Genomic DNA, 18,378 nt, shown 5'->3' with positions numbered 1-18,378 from the left:
TTCCCCCTTTGTCTGTTCTGTAAGAAATTTCTTAACACAGGAAAAGAAACATTTTGTATGGAATTAAACTCTCAACCCTGGACATGCAAGGCAGACGTGCTAACCACAAAGCCACCAAGCCACCCCCCACCCCTTTAAAATAATAAAATATTCCATATAAATATGAAATATCAACAAGTAGAACTCGTGGGATGGGGATGCCTCTGCCTAGTGGTGGAAGCATAAAAATAGATACATTTATATTTTTATCCTGTCTAGAAGATCTTAGTGTATGAGGGTAACGAACCTAAGTGAATGCTAAACCACTAAGGATTAATATACTTATTATAAAACAAAAATCTGCAATTAGCTTTGAAAAAATAAGGACTTTAAATCAATATTTTCAAAAATACAGTAGGTCAACTATACTATAAAAGGTATTGGCCAAGTAATAACTGCCACATAGCAGTACTTTACAGATGAATCCACACATTTTTATAACTGTGAGAATTCAGATCTCTAGATTAGTATTTTTGGCACAGATGCTTTTCATTAATAAAATATTAATGAATATCGGCGGTCAGATTGAATCTCCTCTTCTCTGTTGTTCCAGTTAAGATTCAGCTGTTGAATCACCTGTCTACTGAACCTGATATTTAATGTAATTTAATCAGTCAGGGAGGACATTCTGTTTTCAGTGGAATGCCGAGTATAAAATGGTTCATGATCACTATGGAAAAAATTAGTCAGGCTATGAAATCAAGCTGGACTAACAAAACTTCTCGAGCACTTTTTTTTCCTTTGTTCCAAGCGATACATTTCTTCCCTGATTATTTCATATTGTTTATTCATTGTCATACAGGTTTCATGTGTGGTACAGCTTTCAGCTGTTGACAATGCATTTGAAAATTTGTTGTGTTTGTGTACAGACAAGTGAATGAACGACAGGGAAAATTAACGTTGTTTCTGTTCAGAACAGAGAAATATAGTGAAGCTGTTCTTTTTCAGTAAACAGTTCATCGCTTGTGACCTAGGTTCATCCAAGCCATGATTGGAAAGTAATGAACTAAATGTGCTCTCATTACAGGAGCGTCCTGTTTTATTTAAAGATCAGGGATCTATCAAAGTCTAATTTTCACAACACATGTTTGTGGAAGTGTATCATGGCACGAACAAAGGAGATTTCTGAGGACCTCAGAAAAAGAGTTGTTGATGCTCATCAGGCTGGAAAAGGTAAAGAGTTTGGACTCTACCAGTCCACATTCAAACAGATTGTGTAATGGAGGAAACTCAAGACCGTTATTACCCTTACCAGGAGTGGTCGATCAACAAAGGTCTCTCCAAGAGCAAGACGTGTAATAGTCCACGAGGTCACAGTGGAACCCAGGGTAACTACTGAGCAATGTTCATGAGTCCACCATTAGGAGAACACTGAACAACAATGGTGTGCATGGCAGGGTTGCAAGGAGAAAGCCACTGCTCTCCAAAAAGAACATTGCTGCCCTTCTGCAGTTTTCTAAAGATCACATGAACAAGCCAGAAGGCTACTGGGAAAATGTTTTGTGGATAGACGAGACCAAAATATAAATTTTTGGTTTAAATGAGAAGTGTTATGTTTGGAGAAAGGAAAACACTGCAATCAAGCATAAGAACCTTATCTAATCTGTGAAACATGGTGGTGGTAGTATCATGGTTTGGGTCTGTTTTGCTGCATCTGGGCCAGGATGACTTGCCATCATTGATGGAACAATGAATTCTGAATGATATCACTGAATTCTAAAGGAAAATGTCAGGATATCTGTCCATGAACTGAATTTCAAGAGAAAGTGGGTCATGCAGCAAGACAACGACCCTAAACACACAAGTCATTCTACCAAAGAATGTTTAAAGAAGAATAAAGTTAATGTTTGTGAATGTCCAAGTCAAAGTCCTGACCTTAATCCAAAAGAAATATTGTGGAAGGACCTGAAGCAAGCAGATCATGTGAGGAAACCCAACAAAATCCCAGAGTTGAAGCTGTTCTGTACTGAGGAATGGGCTAAAATTTGATGTGCAGGACAGATAAACAGTTACTGGAAATGTTTAGCTGCAGTTATTGCTGCTCAAGGAGGTCACACCAGATACTGAATGCAAAGGTTCACATGCTTTTGTCACTCACAGATATGTAATATTGGATCATTTTCCTCAATAAATAAAGTACAGTATTTTTGTCTCATTTGTTTAATTGTGTTCTCTTTATCTACTTTCAGGACTTGTGAAAATCTGATTGTTTTAGGTATATGCAGAAATATAGAAACTTCTAAAGAGACACAAACTTTCAAGTACCACTGTAATTGGAGGACCTCAAAGGCTGTGTGAAAGCTTTCAATAAAGAGCCAAACAACAAGTTGCCTGAACTGTTCATCACTTTTTTTATTTCTATTGGCGTACAATTTGCATCATAAAAAGGACAGGAAATTTTACTAGGAGCAGTCACGTTATGGAGATAAGTAACAGACGGGGAAACCTGCCAGACAGATGTAGACCAGCTGTTTAAGAGGATGCACCACTTCCCACATTGCCTAACCAAACAGGAATGCCTTCAAAGCAAATTGCCACTGTAAGGAATAATAAATCATGGGCACAGGAAATGGTTTGATGACCAGAGAGAGGGCATTTATTCTAGTGGAGCATCAAAGTACCATAACTGTTTCAGGAGCCTGTTTTCTAGTCAACATAACAATTAACAGACTGAACCAGCAAGGCTTGAAATGTCTCCTAATACACTGTAAGAGAAGGTCAGGTGTCTTTTTTTAAAAAAAAAAAAAAAAAAAAAACAACAACAACAAAAAAAAACTGGGTCTGTATTGGGAGAATTAAGTGTCATTATTTCACTTGCAACATCATTTAAAGTGCTTTAATTGCTCAGTATTTAATTAATTAGCTTATTATCTGTGCCAATGCTGGTGAAGATTGTCATGCTTTATTTTATGTAAATGATAAAATACATTCAATGAAAAAAGATGCAAAGAAATTGATGATAATTAAACAAAAAAAAACCTGATTATACTGGTAGATTAAATATTATAAGCATAGCAGACTATGTAACTGCATTGTGCTCCTTACAGTGGGTTAAAAACTGGCAGGTATCCAGTAAAAAGCACCTTGGCGAGTGCTAAATCACGCTGTGCATACATTACGCATATGTTTTAAGGCTGTCTCGAAACAGTATTTTGGACAGCCAACCTGCAGACATGCATCATATTGTTTGTTCCCTTCAGAAGAATGTTGTTGTACTTAATTGAGGAATCTTGAGGGAAAGAACAGTCTTTATAAGCTCACTCTCATAAACCCAGCAGGAAATGGGACAGAGGCGCGACTTACGTTTTGATGTGGCTCTGATAAGGGCAGTCAACAGGAGCTCTTAAATGCCAGGAATGCATTATCTGGGCATTTGCCCCTGTGCCTTCTCTAATGATTATTATTGTTGTAAGTGCACCAGTCCCATAGATTTCATGCCAAGAATACAAACCTGTGGAAGTTATTTTCACATTCTTTACCCTACAAATAATACTTGGCCTCATTTATCAAGCTGGATACGAATGGATTTATTCATAAATTGTTCCTATGAGCATTTACACAGGAAAATTGGTATTCATGAAAATCCTGTAAATTTGGAAAAACGTTCATATCTTACACGTGCTCCAAATTTATGCATGAGAATAACTAATGTAATAACTAATGTAAACCTCAATCGACTTCAAATCATTCACTTTTATACCTGGAACATACTTTTGAGTTTAACAATGATTATTTCTATTAAAAAATTAAATCATTTAGCAGATTTACCCTTATCCAGAGCAACTTATATAAGTGCTTTGACATCTCTATCAAAAACACATCCACATGCTACAGTAGTTCACCAGGGCAGGGACTAAGAACACCATTGAGAAAAGTTATATAAATTAAGACAAATACAATTAATCACTTAATAATCAAGTATTAAATCTTCCATCAATTGAGATATTTGTTTATCCTCTGGTACCATTTATTTGATCGTAATTATTATTATTATTATGATGCATTATAATTTTTTTTTAATTGGCATAGAAGTGAGTCATCATAACTTCCGCTTCTGTCTTTTAAGGCTCGATACTGATCATTCTTTTCATGCTCCCAGCCGACTTTCACAGAAAAAAGTTTCAGTTAGCTTTGTTTGAATTGCAAAACAGTTTCTACATCTTGAACCCAATACAACTGAAATTCAGATTATTAGTGCATCATTTTGCTAAAGACTATGTGCTAAGTTTGCCAGTGAGCTAACGGAGCTAATGTTAGCGATGAGCAAAATGTTGATTGATTTGTAAATTCTGACAGGTTTGGCCACTGAGAAATAAATCACTGGGAATAATGTAAATTGAGATTCCAATACTGAAATCTCACTAGTGTGTACCAGTGACAAATATGAGCTGGGTTACTAGTAGTTAACTAGCTGTAGTGGTATGTGTTATTGTTCCCTACAGGAAAATGCATTACATTGTACTGTAACATCAAGCAAAGTCAACATCACGTAAGCTAATATCTGATTACACTGTTATAATACATTAACATGTTCTCAATTATAGTTAGTAGCTATCTCTTCTTCAGCCTTCTTCAGAGACAGAGCTGCAGACATACAGCATCAGATTTTGACCCTTATCTTCAATTTATGCATAAAGGTAATGCTGTTTCTTAGTAATTTTAGACATTTCTTGCAAAATCATACAATTCATTACTCAACATATATTATTTTATAATTGTTCGAAAATACACATTCAGAAGCCCAGTATACAGTCCCTCCAGGATTTAGTGATTTTGCGATCACAGAAATTAACGTAAAATTAAGCAAACTCCTCAAATATTCTGAGGATCTTTCCGCAGATTTGGACATTATAATTCTTTAGATTTATATAGCGCTTTACATTGTGTATGGGGGGGGATCTTGGCAACCACCACTTGTGTGTAGCATTCACCTGGATGATGTGATGGCAGCCATAGTGCACCAGAACACCCACCACATACCAACTATTGGTGGAGAGAAGAGGAGAGTGATGTAGCCATTTCAGAGATGGAGATTATTAGGGGGCCATGAGGGAGAAGGGCCAATAACGTCATTTCACCAGGGCACCAGGGTTATACCACTACTCTTTTATGATAAGTGTCCTGGGATTTTTAATGACCACATTGCTGTTTTTACAGTATAATGTCCCCATCACTATACTGGGGCATTAGGCCCCACACAGACCACACGGTGAGCACCCCATGCTGGCCTCACTAATACCACTTCCAGCAGCAACCTTAGTTTAGCCCAGGAGGTTTCCCATCCAGGTACTGACCTGGCTCAACCTGGTCAGTACTAGCTTCAGTGGGAAACCAGATGAGAAGTGCAGGGAGATATGGCTCTGGCTCAATGTCTCGTGACACCATCACAACACACATTCAGCTAAATCCCTCTTCGATTCACATGCATCGAACATGACTACAGCTAAAATGTCTCATTTACCAACAAACATCATTGTGAAAGAGTGTGCAAAACAATTTCATGCAATTGCAATTTCTCCAATTCAAGTAGTTTTCCACAAAAAAAGCACAAAAAACTCTGCAGATTGCATCGCAGTTTTTTAAAAAGCCACAGCAAAATCAAGCATTTTTGGCCGCAACAATCACAGAAAAAACTCTGTGAAATCCTGTATGGACTGAGTAATATAAACTTCAATATTGTTAAAACATTTCATTAGTGCATACAGATGCATAATCACTTTTATGGCTGTTATGATGTGAACTTGGGTGTCGTGAAAGGCACTTGAAACAATTATGATGATAAATTATTATTATTAAATCTGTGTGAATGGTTGCTTAGCGTCACTGCTTTGGGTGTGCAGTCTTTGTGTGATGAAATTCTGAGTTGACTTGTTTTAGTTGAAACTTCTTTCATCAGCCTGTTGATCTCTTTTCACTTTAGTTAATGGTTTCCTATGTTACCCACAATGCCATTTGACTATCTGTTGATAGTGGGGCCATTTCTATCTAAACAGATTGATGCAGCTGCACTTTAGTCCTTTTAACTCTCTTACCCTTTCATCTGTATACTTGGGACTATCATATGAGGTTCTAAAGCTTCAAAGCTTTCACGCTATCATATAGCTGCATTGCATTCTGGAACTTTGAACACAGCTTTTGTTGTCTCTGCTTTTTCTTTCTTTGATTTCCCATTAATATGACACTGAACATTAATGGAAATTTTTTGTGAGGGTTGTTGCTATGATATACTGTAACTCATTTTTTTTATTCATAACAAGAAAAGAATTTGATAATGCCGGATAATTCACAGAGTTTCATACAAGTCACCAGGATGTAGGAATAAAAGTCTGAAACTGTTTTTTTTTTTCTTTTCTTTCCAAAATAACAGCTCCAGACCCCAGCTTGGGATTGGAAAATCTGTTTCCGAGCTCTAAAGGTTGGCATGTATGAAATTCCCATGACATCCATATATTTAATGGCTTTGGGAATGAAATTGCAGACTTTCATATTGAGAAGAAGCACACCAGAAAAATACAAATACCAGTAGTAGGTAGTACGGTACACCACGTTTTATTTATTTAAAAGTTACGGTACGAACTTCATCTTAAAACCGCTTTACGAGTCTCATGTTGATAGTTGCAGCACTTCATGTTGGCCAAATGCTCGATATTGACGGGACAAGCTGATTTCTGATTGGTTGAACCTGCTTGCGATTAGTCGCCAGGTTTGGTGCGTTTGGTCTCTGGGCCGTCGTTCAGTTTGGAGAAGTGTTCCGACATGGCTGCTAGGGCGCGGTACCGGTGAGAGATTCTGTTCTTCACATCTTTAGGGAGCTCTGCATAACTGCACAGCAAAGCAAGAGAAGAGGATTTAAGAGAAAGTCCAGCACAACAGCTCAATCATGTCAGGACTGATCAGTAAAATTCATCACAATCCATAATGACAAGCAGCATCTACAGCTTCAGATCAACTGTCAAAATATTAAGCTTTTAATGGTCTTAATAACAAATCATTGGTCAGGAAATTATCAAGAATTAAACAAATACACTCCTGAGACGTCCTGTGCCACCATTTACTCGTTTACTTTTACTAAAGTGAACTGTTTGGGGGAAAAGCTAGAAACAGGGAACTTCACTTACATAGTCTTCTTGCAAGCAAAGGTAAAATTATGATAATGTTTGATGTAAAATTCAAACCAACATGTGGGTGTACAAAATTACAGTAAAAATAAAATAAAAACCCATAAGGCTTTAAAGGAAAAGTTATTACCATAATAAGTTACTTTATCGATTTGTTTCTTTCTTGCTAAATTTTCTAATCTGTTCCCGATTTGCTGTTAAGGCCATTAAAAGCTTAATATTCTGCCATTTTGGGCTTGACTCATTTTTCCCCACCCCCATGAGTGTAGGTGCCCAGGTTGTGCTAAAAAAAAAAAAAACCCAACAATCTATACTGCACTTTTAAATTGGTATGCATGGATCTTCATAGAGTGAATGTTTCATATAGTCACATATAGTATTCATGTTGATGAAGTTGAAATGAGGCTTTATTACATCTCGATCATTCATCATTCTGTTAAACAAACAGGAACTGCATGGTATTATTAAGAATTTTTTTTCAAATTGTTGCTATTTCAAATTGTAATCATGTAGGAAACCGAATTATGGAAGAGTTGTGTTACACCGCCATCTTTTGGTTACATGAAGAAATTAATCTGTGATTCACTCACGTTTTATCATAGCCATCAGGCTGGAAACACGGATCCCATCCAAAGTCTCTGGGGCCCCGGGGCTCTACAATCCTGCCCTAACAGGAGAACATGTTTGATTAATTAGCAAAAAATATGCACACATTCTTACAAAAAAAAAAGGGGGTTATCTAGATGGGAAAGAGTTCTTCGGTTTTCTCCGGAATACTAAAGAGTAAGGTTTTCCCTCTCAGAAAAAGGCTCAGAGTGAAATAATGTTAAAAAGTTAGAACCATTTGTCTAAGAATATACAGTATGTACACTTTGTTGATATGCTTTATTCATATAACTGGTTTGAGGGGGAAAACACCCCAAAATTTAGAGTTAGTACTCGACATAGTACTAAGTATTGTTTGTGTATGATATTTGAAAGATTTTACATGGCGTACAGGAACAGTATCATAAAGTTAATGTTCTTTTGTGTATGTAGGACATGTACTAACTTCAGTGATTCCTCTGAAGAGCTGAACAGGCTCTTCTTTGCCAGGACAAAATGCAAATGTGCATAAAGCCCAGGCTGATTTATCTTCAAAACCTGCTAAAAGCTTGTACAGTCCTGACAACAGAGAAACCAAATCAATGCACAGTCTTAAAAGAATGAATTAGTATACAAATAACAAGGTCTTACCCTCTGGCTTCAGTTTATCCAGAAACCATTTTCTAAAGGAAACACCAATTTAAAAAAAAAAAGTGTTCATTATGGTTCATCTGGCCTAATAGCAAAAAGTCTGCTGACTTCTAAAGCTGACTTCCAAGTGAAATGCATGTCTGTGCTTACATGTATGGCCCTGGTAGACCTCCTAGTGCCTTGAAACATAGGCAGGTGTCCTCCACGATCACTGGCCCGTCTACCTTTACAAGAGAAGCATAAAATATTCCAAAGACCTTTACACATATTCCAAAGTGGAGTATAGAACAAAATAGTGTCGTTCCCAAACCTGTTTTGCTGCCTCTTTGCACTTCTGTACTGAGATCTCATCAGGTTCTCCTTGGTATTCAGGCACTACAAATCAAGTCATACACTCAGAGCATACACAGTGTGGGCAAAAGTTTGTGGACACCTGACCATCACACTCGTATATGGTTCCACGTCAAACTGGTGGATGCACACAGTTGTATAGAATGTCTTTGTATGCTGTAACATTACAATTTCCAGAATGACAATGCTCCTGTGCACAAAGCGAGCTCCATGGAGATGTGGTTTACCAAGCTTGGTGTGGAAGAACTCGAGTGTCCTGCACAGAATCCTGACCTCAACCTCACTGAACACAGACTGCACCCCAGACCTCCTCACTTCTTAACATCAGTGCCTGTCCTCACTAATGCTCTTGTAGATGAATGAACACAAATCCTCACAGCCACGCCCAGAAATCTAGTGGAAAGCCCTCCCAGAAGAGTGGAGGTTATTATAACAGCAAGAGGGGGCGGACGTTCATCAAGCATGTCTGGGTGTGTTAATCAGGTGTCCACAAACCCTTGGCTATATAGTGTATAGTGACAGATGTACACATGATTGCATACTTACAATCAATCTTCTTAGAAATAAGTTTGTAGGGGAATTTGTCACCGAGGATTTGAACTACCTGAACGCAGAGAGAGGTCACATTTTAGACTGACAGAGCAGGCAACAACTGCAAAAACATAACAACAAATCCGAACACAATGCATTTATTTTAAATACACACACGTATAACGTGCTTTTATTGACCTATTGCTGACATACAGATTTCTTTGAAAGCACATTATAATTTATACTCTCACCTCTTCTAATTTTTTCGCGTTTCCAGTCACAAACACCACGGATCTTCCAGCCGGTACTGCCATGTTTAACAAACCGCTTCACCGTCGTGCCGCCGTTTGGCTCAGTGACACATGATTAACCAATAGAATCACGCAGTCCAAACTTTTCACCAATCATTGAACGCTTTGTATGTCCCGCCTTCACAGAACGTCTAATCACTCGCAAGTGTTGTCGCGCGTCCGTCAAGGAAATGTGTCCGGGTTGAAACTCCAAAACATGTGGGAAACGACTTCAACTCGTGTTTATGAATTAGACTGCGAGGAAAATAATAATAATAAAACCATATATATATAAGCAACATTATAGTTCGGGGCTCAAGAGAATAATTGTATTAAATCCGCAGCGTTTATAACGTTATGCTACGGGATCTGTGTGCTATAGTTTGGAGTAGCTTATGTACTGCATGTTAAAGGCTGCTGGTGATCAGCATTTAAACAAATAAATAAAAATCGACAACGTGATTTTTGATCCAGCCACGATTTAAAAGAGGACATGAGTCTGTTGCCCAGAACAGCGGAACAGTTCAGCTCTGCAGATTATTGGGAACGATTTTTCCGCAAACGGGGAGAAAAAGCTTTTGAGTGGTATGGGGACTACAACTCACTGTGTGGCGTCCTGCACAAATACATCAAACCCCGTGAGAAGGTAATGACAGACTTTACACTCAATAAACTTCTAATTAAAAACACTGAAACTGTACTGTAGGTTTGAATGTATTTAAGTATATGGGAACTGATCTAAACAAAACAAACACCTGTAGACACGTGATCATCACACCCATATGTAGTTCTTCTCTAAACTGTTGCCACAAAGTTAGAAGCACACAATTGTATAGGATGTCTTTGTATGCTGTAGCGTTACAATTTCCCTTAACTGGAACTAAGAGGCCCAAACCTGTTCCAGCATGACAATACCCCTGTGCACAAAGCGAGCTCCATGAAGACATGGTGTGTTAGGTTGGACTGGAAGAACTCAAGTGTCCTCCATCGAACCCTGACCACAACCCCACTGAACACCTTTGGGATGAACTGGAACACCGACTGCACCCCAGACCTCCTTACCCAACACCAGTTCTTGTCCTCACTAATGCTCTTGTAGCTGAATGATCACAAATCCCCACAGCCACGCCCCAAAATCTAGTGGAAAGCCTTCCCAGAAGAGTGGACGTTATTATAACTATAAAGAGTGATTCACCTGGAATGAGATGTTCAACAAGCACATATGGGTGTGATGATTAAAATATATAATATATATAAAATATATATTATTATTTGCGTAGATCATGCCATGGTCCACTAGTTTTAGAACATTGTTAGTTGTACTAATGGAACTAGTGAAGTGCTTCAGCCTAAGGAGAACATCTTAGAATGAATATTTAGTTCAACAGTTTTTTTTCCCTCAAAGCATTTTTACAGAAATCCTGATGTAGATTTTGATCCCTAAATAAGCAAAAGATGATAGTGTTGATGAAAACTCCCTGAGACAATATGAGGAAGAAACCTTGAGGGAAACCAGACTCAAAAAGGGACCATTCAACACAGCCAGTGGGATTATAAATCATTACTCTTCCAAAACTGTATACAATAAAGTCAGATTGTACCAGCTGTGTTGAAAGGGTGTTCAGTAAGAAGATATTGCAAACAGGAGTATGAATTCTAATGAATACTTTTCTCTGTATAAGGTTTTAGTGGTTGGCTGTGGGAACTCGGAGCTAAGTGAGCAGCTTTACGATGTAGGCTACCGCCAGTTAACCAACATCGACATTAGTGAGACAGTTGTTGCTCATATGAACCAGAGAAATGTTCAGCGTCGTCCCGACCTCACCTTCCTTCAGGTAGATGCCACTGAGACGGGTTATGAAAACGGAAGCTTCCAGGCTGCTCTGGACAAGGGAACTCTAGATGCCATGGCCTCGGAGGAGGAGGGCGTTGTGGCGAGCAAAATGCTAGCTGAGGTGGGCCGAGTTCTGGCTGTGGGCGGCCGCTATGTCTGTGTGACTCTCGCCCAGGAGCACGTGATAAAGCTGGCAGTAGAGCATTTTGCTGAAGCTGGCTTTGCCATACGTATCCACTGCCTGAGCCAGCAGAACCCAGACTTGGATTCGTCCTCATTCGCTCTTCCTGTATTCGTTCTCATCTGCACCAAGTTCCGCCAGCCACCTCCATTCAAAGTGCTGGAGATGTGCCAGGGGGAGGACGGCGCCCCGTGTAGGCTGGTGTCGGTTCCTGAGCTATTAGCTGCAATAAAGGAACGGCAGGCGTATGCACTCATGATCCAGAAGCTCAGGGGTGCCACAGACACTGCTAGCACGCCCTCCCTCACACTGTGCCATGCAGCCACGGGCCGTCCCCGATACACACTGACGGTGCAGGACGGTCCGCCTTCTGCCAAAGTTCCCCGTACCAACCACTTTGCTATCTTTATTGGTAAGAGCCATTCCCCGTATGAATGTGTGCTTGTCTTTCATAACTGCGACGCTAATGATTGTGTTTGATTCGTAAAGTTCCTCAGGGTCGAGAATCCGATTGGTTGTACGGTTCTGCCGAGGGTCGCACTCAGCTAGCCGCAAGCGCAAACTTCCGCCGACTGATCATTGTTGCGATGCATCGAGACCAGGAATATAAAGACATGCAAGCAGTCCAGTCCGAGCTCTCTCCCATGGTGATGGAACTGGCTCCTCCTGGCATGCCAGCCAATCAGCAGGTAAAGAGGAGAATTTAAACATATTTATAATAATTATTATATATATTAGTTCTGTACTTTATTCATCTTCTTCACTATTGTCTCTGGTTTAGGTGCCATTCTTGTCTGTAGGAGGTGACCTGGGCTGGAGGGAGGTGGTGGGCCGAGGCGTCAGTGGCCTAACCGGCGAGTACTCTGTTGAAGATGTCCGAGGAGAGGATGGTCATGTCTACCGTAGACTGATCTTCATGAACAACACTCAGCTGGTGCAGTCTGAAAGCCGCCTGCGATCCGCGGCTACAAGTGAGTGATTTATATTCCCAGTGTAAGACCAAATAAACTTGTATTATGCCAAGACATCTGTATAACCAGATGTGTATTTAGCCTATAATGTTAATTGTCTTTATTTTTGTGTCATTCTACTGCTTTTCCAGTTGGTTCTGCTCAGAAAAAGAAGAGCAAGAAAAAATCTAAACGCCCTGCTCCGGAAACTCCAGCTTCAGCTCACAAAAATCACACCGTAGATCGAGGATTTCTCTGTTGTACTCATCACGAGGTGATGATCGCAGGCTTTGCCATGCTAGGAAAGGAGGCCCTCGGTAATAAAGGTATGCTTTGCCAAACTATTCTGTGGTACAGGGGAATCACTGTTAGGCCTTGAGTTCAATAGAAGCAGTAAAGCAGTAACTAAACTAAGACAACAGTTTAAAGTTCCTTTCACACATGCAGTATTAAAAAGAATTTAATTGGAGTTCATGTTGAAGAGCTAAATGTGTTGTCTGATTTAATACAAGACAGTGAATCATGAATGGCACGAAAGATGTAAAGTCTGTGAAGTAAAAGAATAGGGGGAAAAAAAGTCCTGAAATTGGATTGATGCAGGGATGACGCGGGTGATGATTCTTCATCGTTTGAAATATCGCTAATCCACTGAATGTGGAATTTGTATCATGTCATATCCTGTATAATGGAACTTTTATAGCAAATGCGAATTTGTGTATTCCGGTAAAATCCGAACATTTGTGAAAAGGATGCACCAGCAATGTATTACACGCATACAGTGCCCTCCACTAATATTGGCACCCTTGGTAAATATGAGCAAAGAAAAATTGCTTTTATTGTTTAAACTCTTTTGATCTTTTGTTTAAAAAAAAAAATCACAAAAACTCTCTGCTCTCATGGATATCAAACAGTTGCAAACATAACACAGCTATATTTCTTGGTCTTACCCACTGTTATGAATGACTAAGGGAATTTGGCCTATGTGTTACCTCATATTTACACCCCTGTGAAACACGAAGAGTATTTTTGTGAATTTTTTGGACAAAGGATCAAAAGGATAAACAATAAAGACAATTTTTCACAGCCTTCTTTGCTCATATTTACCAAGGGTGCCAATATTAGTGGAGGGCAGCACTGTAAGTATTACTCTGATAATGGGGATCTTCTTGTGTATGCACTTTTAACGATGGACATTTACATATATATATATATATATTCTGGATATAAATGTTATAAATGTTATATATATTCTGGATATAAATGTTAAACTTATAAATAACGAGCAAGCCAGAGGCGACAGTGGTGCGGAAAAACTCCTTGAAACGACATGAATAAGAAACCTTGAGAGGAAATTCTCTATACTACATATACATTACATATACATATATAATATGTAGTCAAAAGGTGCAATTGTGTTAAAAGGAACATATGAGCCTCTGAAGAATATGAGCATCACAGTCCTTTCTGAATTCCTTATAACTCTAACTGAAAGTCTGTCGTATTGACCAGAAATTTTTAACTGTTCACAGATGGAGACTTGAGCGCAAATTGTTCTTAGCAATTACATTTACTAAAGTTGTCCAAGGAAGAACATCCACAGCTAACTTTATGGTTTCTACGTGGTACAATCCACAGTAATCTCATGTATCTTTAGGCTGAACATGTGGGGCCATCCTTAGCAGCAGCAGCGAGAGATTTTCAGGTGACAAAAACTGCAAACAGAAGTAGGGCATCAAGACGGATCAGGCAGGTCCAGGTCCAGAGAGCAGAAGGCTTTAGGATCACTGGTGACTTAGGAGTAGTATGTGGAGCGAGAGAGGGAGATGGGTGGGGTGTGTGTATGTGTAAATCATCTGTCCAGTGTGATCATATTGTGAATTTTCATCATTAACAATAGTTATACAAATATTTTTTGCTGTGAAGTATGTTTCAGATTGCTTGATATTTTCTGTCTGTTCTGTTGGTCAGATGGTCAGGTATCAGTGTTCGTGGTGGGGCTGGGTGGTGGAGGGCTGCCCCAGTTCATACGGGACTTTGTGCCTGGTGCGTGTGTGGAGGTTGTGGAACTAGACCCGGCCGTACTAGAGGTAGCAAAGACCTGGTTCGGGTTCCAGACTGACGACAGACTGAAGGTAATACTGGGAGACGGTCTAGAACACATCAGCATGCTGGAGAGCAAGGGTAAGATTTTTTTTTTTTTAACAGTGTTACAGTAATATGTCTTATGCAAATTATTGCTGTAGTAGTTTTGGTTACATATTTTTGAATGTATCTGGAAACAGTAAACTAAGTGCTTAAATATCTACCATTCACAACTGTATTATGTTGACATTTCAAGCTAATATATTCACAGCACTGAACGGTACGGTCAGGTACAAATGTTATTGATTACAGTCTCTTTATAATGTGAATCAGCTTTAATGGGTCTATAGTACTTTTGTTCTAAAACAATAGATATTTATAGGAAAAAGATTGATATAAAGTAGATACGTTTTCACTCATGTGTATTCTTATGAAATGCCCCGTATGGACTGCCAGGCAACCCCACCCAACCCTACACATTCCCACTCCTCATTTCCACTCCTCATTCCATGCCTATTTATAGGAGGACATTCCTATGATGTCATCATGTTCGATGTTGACAGCAAGGACCGCTCCCTGGGAATGAGCTGTCCTCCTCCTGCCTTTGTAGAAACATCCCTATTAGAGAAAGTCTGCAAATTGTTAACTCCTCGAGGTAGGATAACTTCACCTCAGACGCCTTTCTTTTTCATTTAAGGCTTTTTTTTAATTATTAAAGAGCTAACATAGTTGACATGAATGATGTGTGTTGTGTTGTTGTACATGCACAACAGTGATAATACAGCTCGCTCTGTCTCCCCCTTCTCAGGAGTGTTTATGTTAAACTTGGTGTGTCGTGACTCAGCTCTGAGGCAGTCGGTGTTGGAGCGTTTACAGGCCGTGTTCCCGAGTGTGCTTTCTCGCCCTATTGAGGGTGAAGTGAACGAGGTGCTGCTGTGTTCCCGGGGTGGAGGTGAACGAGACAAACTAAACACCATCCCAAAGGAGCTGCAGCAGGCTGCCGAAAACCTACAGGGGACGCTGCGGAGCCACAGTCAGAATGCTCCCTTTAACCCACAAATAGACATTACTGTAATGCTGAAAGACCTGCGAGTAGCTTGAACTGTCTGTCAGGACGTGCGTCAGAAATGAGGCACACAAGTACCCAGTTTAATATAGATATAATTCTTTTAAAAATTTAAGTCAGCTTGTTTTAAAAGCAAAAGCACACTATTCTTGGTTGTCAGAACTATGTCAGAACATTGTCAACAACATTGATTCGTTACATCTTGTTTTGTGCCTGATTTTTTCCCCCATTCTTATAAGTGCAGTTTGTAATGTTTAGTTTATCCTAAGACCTATAGTAATCATGAAATCAGAGCTATCTTATAAAAACTTATCAAATGTTGCAATGCAGTGCACCTGGGTAATTTCAGGCTTTTGTTTACATTTTTCTGGCCCAGAAATGAGCTTGGCACCAGATAGAGCATTTGCTCAGCACCCCCCCTTTTTCTTTAAAAGGAAATTAGGGGGATGGGTCAGTTGGGAAGAAGATGCAGGGCTTTTCATTGCAATTTTGATTTTTTTTTTTTTAAATGGCACTGTCACACTGCACATCAAGACTGTCATGATCATTTAACATGGTGGTAAAAACTATATAATTAAAAAACTATATATAAAAAGCTTTTATAATTTTACTCATCTGGTTAGTAAACACATGGCACATGACTGAGTACAATACTACATTTACAGCAATTAGCAGACGCCCTTATCCAGACGCCCTTATCCACTTACAGAAGTGCTTCAGCTGAAAGATGGCATCCAGCTGACCTACTGGGAAAAAGTGGTGAGGGGAAGTAGTGGCTTTGCAAGCTAGGGCTTTGGACTAGTAACCGGTAGGTTATGAGTTTGAATCATGGAAGCTGTCTCTGTTTCGTCCTTGAACAAAACTTCTAACCCTCATCTTTTCAGCTCAATTTTACATAGTTTTTGGATAAAATCATCTGTCAAATGAATAACTAAATGAAAAATGGTATAACTTATTAACGCAAGCCTAGACTTTTACACAGTCACATATAAAGTATCTGTTTAAAGTACTCATTTCTGTTGGGATTAATATGAGGTAATGGACATTTTTACATAAACTTGCATAAATAGTATGTAGTACCATGCATTTATTTCAACTGTTAATGTTTACTACATACATTCACTGTCCACTTTAATAGGAACATTAAATGCTAGATGATAGATCAATAGATAGATGGGGAACAAGTATGATCTCTGTGACTTTAACCATGGCATGGTTGTTGGTGCTAGAAGGGCTGGTATGAGTATTTCAGTAACTGCTGATCTCCTGGGAATTTCACACACAACAGTCTCTAGAGTTTATACAGAATGGTGCAAAAAAAAAAAAAAAACACTGAGTGAGTGACAGGAGAAAACGTCTTGTTGATAAGAGAGGTCAGAAGAAAATGAGAATGACCAGATTGGTTTAAGCTGCCAGGAAGTCTAGTAACTCAAATAAGCTCTCTCTAAAACCGTGGTGAGCAGAAAATCATCTGGACAGTTAAAGACTGGAAAAGACCAGGTTTTGGTGTGTTTCTGCCCATGATAGCCTCAGATTCTTGTTCTTGGCTGACAGGAATGGAACCTGATGTGGTCTTCTGCTGTTGTAGCTCATCTACCTCAAGGTTCAAGGTTTTGTGCATGCTTTTCTGCTCACAAATCTTGTACATACTGATTATATGAGTTAGTATATCTTTCCTGGCATCTCAAACCAATCTGGTCATTCTCATTTGATCTCTTTAATCAACAAAGTGTTTCAGCCTGCAGACTATGCTCACAGGATGTTGTTTTTTGTTGCTGCTGTTGTTGTTGTTTGCACCATTCTGTATAAACTCTAGAGACTGTTGTGTGTGAAAATCCCAGCAGATCAGCAGTTTCTGAAATACTCAAACCCAGCCCATCTGGTACCAACAAACATGTCACGGTTAAAGTCACAGAGATCACACTTTTTCTCCATTTTAATGGTTGATGTGAACATTAACTGAACCTCTTGATGAGCAGGATTTTATGCATTGAGTTGCTGCCACATGATTGGATGATTAGATAACCGCATAAATGTTCAGGTCTACAGGTGTTCCTATTAAAGTCGATGGTGTGTGTATATAATACAGTAATGAAAAAAATTATGGAAACGTTTGAAAAAGTTTTTGTTATTTTAATGCAATAATAATATGATTGCTCTGCTGGGGACAAAAACCAATAGAAATAATCACAGAAATTCTAATGGTTTACACAACAAATACCATAAACCATCAGCTAACCCTTCAAACAATTACCATTACTATTAGTAGTCCTTAAAAGTATTCACTAGACATAACATGCCACCAATAGAAGGCAACAGATTGCCAGTAGAGACCCACAGGGTCCATTACAGTTTCCATTAAAACCAATACAATTCCCATTAAAACCATTACAAATTCTATGAGGGTTCCTATTGTTTTTTTTTTCTGACAGGGTGTACTGAAAATTCGTGTGTATACAGTAATACATAATAATACATACAACTAAAGAAATGTAAATGTATTATTTATTTATTTATTAAACTTGGAGGGAAACACTCCATAGAATTCCCAGCATGCCTCAGAGTCCAGTCTCGTTATTTTTACTATAGCACTCGGGCTTATCTACTGTACCTGTACACTGTCACTCTGAAGGAAAAACACTTCTGTGTACCACTTTGCCTGTCATGAAAAGCTTTAAAGGGATTTTAAATACGTAAACA

General features: G+C 39.0%; 2 protein-coding genes across 2 annotated transcripts; one reads left to right on the top strand and one right to left on the bottom strand.

The window, feature by feature from the left end:
* Positions 1-6,571: 6,571 nt before the first annotated feature.
* Positions 6,572-9,658, bottom strand: itpa (inosine triphosphatase (nucleoside triphosphate pyrophosphatase)). Its single transcript, XM_053614614.1, has 8 exons — positions 9,527-9,658; positions 9,291-9,348; positions 8,704-8,768; positions 8,544-8,617; positions 8,394-8,425; positions 8,209-8,321; positions 7,748-7,824; positions 6,572-6,861 (listed from the first exon to the last, which is right to left on the bottom strand). The coding sequence occupies exons 1-8, from the start codon at positions 9,587-9,589 to the stop codon at positions 6,732-6,734; spliced, it is 612 nt and encodes a 203-aa protein (XP_053470589.1). The 5' UTR covers positions 9,590-9,658; the 3' UTR covers positions 6,572-6,731.
* Positions 9,659-9,752: 94 nt separating this feature from the next.
* mettl13 (methyltransferase 13, eEF1A lysine and N-terminal methyltransferase) lies at positions 9,753-18,253 on the top strand. Its single transcript, XM_053614613.1, has 8 exons — positions 9,753-10,211; positions 11,248-11,992; positions 12,070-12,269; positions 12,362-12,551; positions 12,683-12,856; positions 14,499-14,711; positions 15,136-15,267; positions 15,421-18,253. The coding sequence occupies exons 1-8, from the start codon at positions 10,059-10,061 to the stop codon at positions 15,711-15,713; spliced, it is 2,100 nt and encodes a 699-aa protein (XP_053470588.1). The 5' UTR covers positions 9,753-10,058; the 3' UTR covers positions 15,714-18,253.
* Positions 18,254-18,378: the final 125 nt, after the last annotated feature.

The sequence above is a fragment of the Ictalurus furcatus genome, chromosome 25 (assembly GCF_023375685.1).
Source record: "Ictalurus furcatus strain D&B chromosome 25, Billie_1.0, whole genome shotgun sequence".
NCBI classification, from domain to species: domain Eukaryota; kingdom Metazoa; phylum Chordata; class Actinopteri; order Siluriformes; family Ictaluridae; genus Ictalurus; species Ictalurus furcatus.
This window is presented reverse-complemented; position numbering and strand designations above follow the sequence as displayed.